General features: G+C 64.3%; 1 protein-coding gene across 1 annotated transcript; it reads right to left on the bottom strand.

The window, feature by feature from the left end:
- Nucleotides 1–268: 268 nt before the first annotated feature.
- On the bottom strand, nucleotides 269–6,242 carry LOC135328583 (scavenger receptor cysteine-rich type 1 protein M130-like; the record flags this gene model as incomplete). Its single annotated transcript, XM_064513463.1, has 13 exons — nucleotides 269–393; nucleotides 582–710; nucleotides 1,015–1,098; nucleotides 1,359–1,454; nucleotides 1,800–1,937; nucleotides 2,214–2,600; nucleotides 2,874–3,194; nucleotides 3,273–3,584; nucleotides 3,884–4,198; nucleotides 4,438–4,746; nucleotides 4,891–5,205; nucleotides 5,375–5,695; nucleotides 6,215–6,242. Coding segments are annotated over 13 exons (2,880 nt in total), but the record flags the coding sequence as incomplete, so codon positions are not given.
- Nucleotides 6,243–9,545: the final 3,303 nt, after the last annotated feature.

Genomic DNA, 9,545 nt, shown 5'->3' with positions numbered 1-9,545 from the left:
GGGGCCGAGGCTCCAAACATTTTTTAATTTTTTTTAATAGAAGAGAGAGAAATGCACAGTGGAAGCACAAACTCATGCAGCGCCTGGAGGGCTGCGCAGCAGGGATGATGGAGGCACATCTCCATGGTGCCCATAGTCCCTGGCCAGCCCGAGTGGGCCATTAGTGAGACAGACGATGCCTGCTGTGGTTGGCCTGTGGCTCATGGGGGCAGAGCCCCATGGCACCGTGTGTGTCCTCAGGGACTGCCACAGCGCGGCCCCACCATGCTCACAGTGATGTCCTGGGGCCACTGACACCAACATCGTCGTAGCCCATGTCTCGGGGCGCTGAAGCTGGTGCATCTGTCGTGGCTCCTGGCAGCTCCGGGTGGCTCAGCGAGGGCCGGCTCCCCGCTGCGGACAGCATGGCCGGTGCCTCTAGGGGGCATTTCATCCCCCGGCTGCCAGGTCCAGGCCAGTGGTCCCCGCCATGCCCAGGCACCACCCACCGCCGCAATAGAGCACGGGGAGCCACCTCTCCCGGCGGGATGGCACAGCGCTGGGAATGGCAGTGCTGCTGTATGGGCTGTGGTGCCTCTTACCTTCCAGCACCGTGACCTCGGAGACATCTCCGTCGCTCGACCCTGGAGAAGCGGCCTCTCCTGGGTGCAGGACAGCCGCGGCATCATCATACCCATCCGGGGGGCCATGCCTGGGCAGGGCAGGGGTGTCTGCAACAGACAGGGCAGTGAAATGAAGGCCAGGGCAGGGGTCGCGTTGTGCCAGCCCCCACTGGCCAAGGAGCTGCGGGTGCCGACATGGGGGCCAGGCCTGCTGCATGGGGCTGCCAGCTCTCGGATGGAGCCAGCAGCCCAGAGGCTCATTCGTAGCCATGAGTGTCGGCCCAGAAAATAACCAAGGGCCACGTGGCCATGCTGCACAGGCACCATGTGAGGCCCCTGCTGGCACTGGCTGTGGCATGACGGCTGCACCTCTGGGCGCGTTGCAGCACGGCCCTGCACTCCGGCCCCGTACCTGCTGCTGTCGCGGGGCTGCTGACCTCCACACTGTCACTGGTGTAATACGGCAGCTTTGCTGCTGAGCCTTCTGATGGAGAGCCTGGAGGATGGGGCGTTAGGAGAGGCTGCCCAGTCCCACGGCCTGGCCAGCACCCTGGGCAGGACAGCCTCACCGCACAGCGGGGACTGTGAGGGGCCAGGATACAGACCTGCACTGCAGCTGCCCGTGGCCAGCACATGGCTGGGCTCCCAGCACAGCTGCTGCAGCGGGTGCGTGGGGGCCTCAGCGCAGAGACCTCCTTCCCCGGGAAGAGGCGCCGGGCTGGGCTGGCCCGAGCACGGGAGTCAGGGTGTACGCACCTGAGCCACTGGGCACCTCCTGGTACTCCGGCGTCAGGGTGTAGTCAAGCTCCTCATAGACGGCCTCAGAGATTGTGTCCCCAGCTCTGCCAGGGCCTGGAAAGCAAGGGCAGCCATAACCCCAGGCCATGGGCACAGCACATGGGATGGTGGGGGTCCCCAGCTGTGCCCCCGATATCCCTGTGGCCCAGCTCCACTGCTGTGCCCCATCTGCCGAGTGGCTCTGGTGCCCCTGCCTGGCCCTTGTGCTGCGCCGCGTCCTGCCCTCTTTCAGCACTGGCCTCCTGGCCTCCACCGCCACGCCTGCCCCCAGCCTGTGCAGCCGGGCCGTGCCATGGCCAGGCAGTCCCGGGAGCCATCAGTGGCCCCCAGCCCTGACTGGCTCTGCCCTGGTGCCTCGTCCTGGTAGATTCAGCCCCGGAGAACCCCGGCATGACCCACCTCTGTGCTGAGCCATGGTGCGCCATGCCTGCATGGCGAGAGCCCCCAGGGCCAGGCAGAGCAGGGTCCCCAGGATGATGCAGAGGATGGTGGGCACTGGCATGGCCCCAGCACCCCCCGCGGGGCTCCTGTGGGCACCTGTGAGGACACCAAAACACGGCAGAGCTGGAGGGAGGCTGGGGACCCTGTCCCATCCTGCATCACTGTGGATGCATGGGGGGATGCAGGGGAGTGGCTGGCAGGACAGCGAGGCCAAGGAGGGCACCCCTGGGCCAAAGGGCCAACCCCTGCATGAAGCCGAGGGGTGACAGTGCCCGGGCAGCTGGGGTCTCCTTGCCAGAGCTGCTCCCCCTCCACTGGGCTGCGCCAGCCCGAGCTGGAGGGTCCCTGGGGCCACTGCGCTGGCAAAGCTACCTGTGCAAGCTGTGCCGTCTGGGCATCCAGTTGCCCTGGCTGGCGTGGGAGTCACTCTGGTGCCGCCAGGGTCCCTGTCACATGTGATGTGGGTGTCCCCAGGGAAGTCGCAGGGCTGCAGGTGCCAGGGTGCCGAGGGGCAGTGCCAGAGGGAGTCGGTCCCCAGCTCGCACTGCACCCAGGCCAGCCACGCAGGGCCTGAGCCCTGTGTGGTTGCTGGGGCAGATGCCAGTCGGCCCGTGGCCCCGCAGCCCAGCTGCTGGCACACCACGGCGGCTGTGGCGGGGCTGGTGCCATTGGCGCACACGCTGCCCCACGTCCCATTGTAGAAGACCTCCAGGCGCCCGGTGCAGCTGCTGCCACCCGCCAGCCGCAGGACTGTGAGCTCTGCAAGGGGATAGCATGAGCGGGGCGGGGCACAGCTGAGCCAGGGCTGGGCAACACCCCCACTCTTACGACCACGCCACCCACCTCCCCGAGGCACCAGGAGAAGCACCCCAAGCAGCGGACACGCTGGGGCAGTGGGGCAAAGGCACCATCTCGCTCCCCGGGACTGCCCAGGGTGTGGGGAGCTGGTCAGGGAGGCCGGTGGGGAGGGCTGGCACCACGGCCAGTCCCACAGCCCTGCTACCTCTGGCCCCGGTGGAGGATGCCACTGACCTGAGCAAACGGCTGCTGCGCCAGCACCCTGCTTGCAACCACGCTGCCCTGGAACCGGGGCCGGGGCCGGGCAGTCCCAGAGTGTCGCCTCGGCCCCAGAGCACCCGCCAGCGCCCAGCCACACTGGCCCCGAGCCCCGGCCGTAGCGGGCTGAGCCGGGCACTGCCAGGGCCTTGCCGCAGCCCAGCTGGCGGCAGACGACGGTGGCATCCCAGAGGTCCCAGGCATCCTCACAGACATGGCTCCAGGTCCCCTGCACGTAGACCTCCACTCTCCCAGCACAGCGCCCAGGGCCGCTTGCCAGCCGCACCCGCCGGCTCCCTGCAGCCAGAGACAGCCCGGGATGGGGCAGCCACTCAGGCCCCTGCGGCACCCTGGGGCCCTTCCTGGCACACTCACCTGAGCACACAACCACCGCCTCCTCAGTGTGGCCCGATGGCACGGCGCTGGGCAGCGTGGCATTGCACTGGGCCAGGTGGGTCTCCGTGCCTGCACACCAGAGCCCGCTCAGCCCCAGGGGACTCGAGCCTGGCTGCAGCACTGGGGCGGTGTAGGCCTTCTGCACCGTGCCGCACCGGAGCTGCCGGCACACCACGCTGGCACCGCTGTCGTCCCACTGCTGGACTCGGCCCCAGGCCCCACCCAGGGCCACCTCCAGGCGCCCGTCACAGCGGCTCTCCCCGTCCACCAGCCGCAGGGGTTCAGTTCCACCTGGCCCCACACAGAGGGGAGATGTCCTGAGACGCTGTGGGGACCGTCGGGTGCCAAGAAGCCCCACGGCTTGCCGGGGGACAGCACGGCCCCACTGCCCTCCTCCTGCCCATGTGCCTGCTGCCCTGTGTGTGGGCTCAGCCCTCCTCCTGCCCTGACATGGCCCTGCTTCCCCACATGGGCCCTGTGCCCCACAGCTCCTGCTGGCAGTGAGAAGGAGGGGCACCCCTCCATTTGGGGTGCTGGGTCCCCTCCCCACAGCAGGCCCTCCTGTCTGACGCCACCTGCCCCACACGCACCTGAGCAATTGACTGCGGCAGCGTGGCCCAGTGAGCAGGCGGGGGTCCCCAGCGCCATGGCAGGGCACTCTCCCAGGTGGGACTCGGTCCCGCTGCAGTGAAATGTGTCCTGCCACAGTGGGCCGCTCCCTGTCCCAAAATACACTCTGCGAGGCACAGAGGCTGCAAAGCCGCAGCCGAGGTGGTGGCAGAGCACCTGGGCGTCGGGCATGTCCCAGCCGGCGTCGCAGAGGGAGCCCCAGGTGCCGCGTGCCTCCAGCTCCACCCGCCCTGTGCACTCTGTGCTGCCGTTCACCAGCCTGAAGCCTGTGTAGGCTGGGAGGGAGAAAAGACGCTGGAGATGAAGGCTCATGTCCCCTGCTCTGCAATGGTGGGGGCATGCAGGCATGGCAGCCCTCTGCCTCCCACACCCCGCTGCCTTTTCGTGCCCCTAGGGACTGCCACAAGCCAGCCCGCAGCCTCCCTGCCCTGTCCCTGCCCAGGGCACCCCTGTCCCTGCTGTCTGTCTCCCCCGCCTCCCGCTGCAGCCTCTGTCCCATGCCTTGCTCTCTTACGGGAGCAGATGATGGCAGCGTCACTGGTGTGGGTGCAGCCCTGGCCATGGGGCAGCCTGCGGGCACAGGCAGACAGGAGGGATTCGTTGCCTGCACACTCAAAGCCCCCGTCCCAGATGGGCCCGGCTCCTGCCCCAAAGCGTGCCGCCCCAGTGATGGCCAGAGCTGCTCCACAGCCCAGCTCCTTGCAGATGACATGGGCGGTGTTGAGGTCCACGTGGGCCTTGCAGAGGGTGGCCCAGCCTCGGCCCTGCCTGACCTCCACGCGGCCCAAGCAGGCACTGTCTCCGCCAACCAGCCGCACAAACCCTGCCGGAGGAGAGAGTCTGGGATCTCTTGGGGGTCCCTGGGACACGCTGGGGGGTTGTGGAGGGGCTGCCACCAGAGCCATGGTGCTGGCACAGATGGCCCCAATTGCGAGAAAGCCTGGGCCGTGACCACCACAGCTCTTACCTTGGCAGACCACGCCAACATCCCAGTCATGGGGGCCAGTGTATGGCCCCCACCCCTGGACAGTGCATTCCCAGAGGGCAGATTCATCCCCGTGACAGTCAACTCGAACCAGATGAATTGGTCCAGATGCTTTCCCAAAGTAGGTCCAGCCATGTGTGCTTTTGGCCGAGCCACAGCCCAGCTGCTGACACACCACCTCGGCATCTTCCATGTCCCATCCATCATCTGCCACCGTCCCCCACTGGCCCCGCAGCTTCACCTCCACTCTGCCTGCACAGGGACCACCTCCATTCACCAGCCTCAGCTCCACGGCATCTGCATTAGAGGTGCCCTCAGGGCATGAGTGTGGTGCACTGCAGCCCACTCCTGCACCCCATCTGTGCCCAGGCAGTCCCCATTGGGAAGTCCCTGGTAATGGCCATGCCAGCTCCCAACCGTGAGCAGCCAAGGGGCTGCACCACAGTACGGTCACCCAAACCCTCACCTGAGCACGTCACCCCAACATCTGTGTCATGGCCACAGTAGTGCTGGCCCCAGCCGAAGTGGGGGCAGTTGTGGAGCGCTGTCTCAGTGCCACGGCATAAGAAGGGTTGCAGCCAAATCCGGCCAGTCCCAGCCCCAAATGGGGTGTACGGGGAGGCCCTGGCCACGGTGCCGCATCCCAGCTGCCTGCAGACCACGGAGGCCCCACGGACATCCCAGTCGAAGTCATAGCTGCACACGGTGCCCCACTGGCCCTCGTGCTTCATCTCCACCCGACCGGCGCAGCGGCTGCCTCCGTTAACCAGTCGCAGCTCCCCGGTGCCTGTGGGTGCCCATGTGGGACCACAAAGGAGGACATGGAGTCCCAGCATGGTGCCACGGGCACCTGGCACAGCCTGCCCTACCAGGCTGGCTGGGGGACTCTGTCCCACAGCTGTTCCCTGCCCTGATGGCCTCCACTCCCCACTGCGGGCCTGGCTTTTGGGTCCCGATGTATGGCTGTTGGGGGGGAAAGCCTCGGCGCACTGCAGGACATTCTCCTGAATGTCCGGCACCCGATGCAAGGTGAACACAGCAGAGGACATGTCCTGCCACATGTGCTCAGTGTTTGGCCCCACTGGCATAAGCCCTGTCCCCAGCGCAGCGCAGGCACTGCGAGTCCCCGAGGGCTGCCTGGGTGGGGTGTCTCCACTGGTGTCCCTAGGAAGCCCTCCCAGCAGGTCACGCACAGACCCATGGTGGCCACCCCAGCCCCACGGTGGCCTCCCCAACCCCAGGGCTGCCTCCCACTCTCGGCATGAGGGCAGGCAGCTCCAGCCCCGGGGAGCCCACAGGCACTCACCCCTGCAGAGCTGCACGCACAGCAGCAGCCCCAGTGCGCTGGCAAGGAGCTGGCTGATGGTGGCCATCCCAAACACCTCCTGCCCCACAGTGCAGCCCCCAGCACCCGCTCGCCTCCTGGGCCACCAGAGACTGCTGTGGTGGGGGGGGCAATATATAGGCAGAAGCGCAGGCCCCGCTGCCAGGGCAGCCAATCAACGGCATTAGGCACCTTTTGAGACGTTATCAGGAGGGTTATCTCCCATCTGACGGAGCCCCAGCCTCCAATAACCTTCTCCATCCCCGTGCATGCCCATATATGCGTCTCGGCTCCACTTCTGGCATCATGCGCTCCCCACCAGTGGGTGGGTGCCTGCCTGGCTGTCCCCGTGGGGAGCCTGATGATGATCTGAGCAGGGCTCCCTGCCTGGGTGCTGCAGCGGGTGCAGGGTGTGCGGGCCCTTCCTATGCCTGATCCCGCATGGGTCTGGGTGTGTCACACTGTGCCAGGGAGCATGACAAGAGCCCTTCCTTGACAGGGACTGTCCTGTGCTGCGGGCAGCATCTGCTGCAGCCTCCTTGCTGCTGTGGGGCTGACCTCTGGCACCAGGTCCCTCCGCACTGCAGCCCTCCACATGGGGCAGGCACTGGGGCTGGCTCTGGGCTAGAAAGCTCCAGGGTGGCACCAAGTCAAGCCCAGCCCCAGGCTCCATGGCACATTGGCAGGAGGGCCTGGGCCCCTCACAGTGGCCTGTGGGCAGATGGAGGCGCTGCCCAGTTGCCTGCAGGTGTGTGCCCTTCAGCCTGTGAGCCCCCACACAGCCACGCTCGCCCCATACAGCGCTGAAGTAGGAAGGAGACGGTTCCCCCACTGCACACCAGCCCCCACGGGGAAGCAGCAGCAGCAGCCTGAGTGCTGCTGTGTGTCAGAGCACACGCACCTGCTGGGCCTGCTGAACAGCCAGCATCTCACCACCTGCTTCTGTTTCTGCTCAGCCAGCTGCATTTCAGAGTATGATAACGCTAGGCTTCTGTGTATCAGTATCTCTTTGCAGTGCCAGTGCCACAGAGACCTGGAGCAAATCCAGAGCATCCGAGGTGCTCTGGGACAAATCTGAGGGTCATGGGAGACCGGTGTTGGTTCCCTTGAGCCTGCTGGTCAAGGAGACGTTCTGGGTAGGAGTGGGGACATCCCCCAGGTTAAGATTGCTCTGCATGGGTGGTGTCCCTGGCAGGGCCTTGCCTTTGTGGTCATCACATTTAACCTCCCCAGCATCTGCCCGAGGGCAGAGCAGCAAGCAGGGAATGAAGGAGAGCCTCCGCCGAGCACAAGAGTGGTCTGTCGTGAGGCTCAGGAGATGAGCTGATGTCTCAGGAGGATGGCCTGGATAAGCTGACCCGAACTCCAGTGAAAAAGGGCACATAGAGGAGGAGGAAGGGAGGAGGAGCTTTGCCAATGAGGTCTCCCAGGCTGCTGTGCTTAGGGAAAGGGCTCAGGCAGGAGAGGAGGGTCCAGCAGTGCATTAGAATCAAGACTGCCTGCAAGAACTCTCTTATCATGTGTGCTCTGTATTTCTGTTTGTACTCTAAGGCAAGAGGAAGCACAGTCAGCTTGAAATGGAGCTCGATTTCTTAGGAGCTCCTCATCAGTAGGGCTACTCTAACAGCACACCAATGCTATGTGACACTTGTTTGACACCATGGTTAAGGAGAACTGCCAAAAGCTGAGGAAGGGCTGGTGTGGAGCCAGCCTCAGGAAATGTGGGAGAAATGGAGGGATGTTGTCCAAGCAGGCAAGGATGGGGCTCGGAATGTCAAGGCCCATTTGGCTCCTACGATGCTTAAGAGATGGGAGCATCTGTCACACGCGGAAAGGCTGAGAGAACTGGGCCTGTTCTTGGTGGAGAAGGGAAGCCTGTGGGGGAATCTTTATCAGTGGGCATAAATATCTGAAGGGAGGGTGTCAAGAGCTTTTCAGTGGTGCCCAGCGATAGGACAAGAGGCAACGGGCACAACCTGAAACCCAGGAAGTTCCGTCTGCCCAGCAGGATAAGCTTCTTTCCTGTGAGGGTGACAGAGCCCGGGAACAGGTTGCCCGGGGAGGTTGTGGAGTCTCCATCTTTGGAGGCATTGCAGAGGCGTCTGGATAGGGTCCTGGGCGATGGGCTTTAGATGACCCTCATGGACAGGGGCATTGGCCTCGATGATCTCCAGAGGTCCCTTCCAATCTCTGCCGTTGTGTGCTTCTGTGCTTCTGTGAACACAAGGCAGGGTGGAGGGCAGAGTCAGTTGTGCCACGCTATCGGCCCTGTGCAGATGCACTGAAACGTCACCCCAAGGCAAAAGGATCTGGAAAGCTCTGGCCACTTCAAGGCCTTCCTGACACAAAGGGCTTCTTTACCCTGTGCGGCATTGGCCTGAGGTGGCACTGCCACTGCTGAGCTATCAGGCCCTGCTCCCCGCTAGTGCAGGTGCTGGTGCAGAACTGGGAGGGCAGAGGGAGACAGCCCCCAGGATGGTTCAGTCCAGCCTGCACTTGCAATCCCCGCCCTGTATGGCTTGTTTCTCCCCCTGCAGTCACTGGGGACATAGGAGGATGCACTTCTGGTCTCTGTCCTTTTCAGGTCCAGTGAATCAGGCATGGCCCCAGCCCTGCCCCCTTGTTTCCCTCCCGCACAACGCCTGGAAGGGTGGCTGCTTCAGCATCTGCAGTAGGTAGCTAGGTGGACTGGGGGGGTCAAGGGGACCTGTGCTCGTGGCTGGCTGTACCAGCAAAGCAGTTCAGCCCAGCAATGCCTTGCAGGTCTCTCGGGCCTCCTCTAAGTTGTGGCAGCAGCCCTCACCCAAGGGCAGGGGAATTCCCAGCACCTCGCTCCGCCTCGGAATGCACCCTCCATCCGACATCCGGGAGCCCTCTGCCAGGGCAGGAACGAAGGTGGCCAGCACCTGCTCACAGTTGCTTCACAGCTGGTGGGAATCCTTCCCTGCCCAGACAGCCCCGCTGCCAGGTGGGGACATTTTTCCCAGCTGCAGCACAACAGGCATCTAGTGTGCCTGAGCGTGGAGATTCAAAGCACCCCCATCCATAACGACACCGTCCTCCCCCACCGGTATGACAGCAGCAAAATTCCCTTCTTCCCTTGAGTGCAGCCAACTGCTGCTGCGTTTCTTCCTTTAATCCCAATGTGTTCAATCTTTCAATCAAGCTGGAAAAGGAGAGGAACTGCTAAAATGACCCCAGGTATTCACTGCCACCTGAGACCACACGGCATGGTCCACCTCGATGGCAACACACTGTCCCGGCCCCACAGCATCTGACCTCAGGGGGCCTGCACGGCCACAGCCTTGCTGCC

Source organism: Dromaius novaehollandiae, chromosome 5 (assembly GCF_036370855.1).
Source record: "Dromaius novaehollandiae isolate bDroNov1 chromosome 5, bDroNov1.hap1, whole genome shotgun sequence".
NCBI lineage: Eukaryota > Metazoa > Chordata > Aves > Casuariiformes > Dromaiidae > Dromaius > Dromaius novaehollandiae.
Note: the sequence above shows the minus strand (reverse complement) of the source record. Positions and strands in the feature narration are given on the sequence as shown.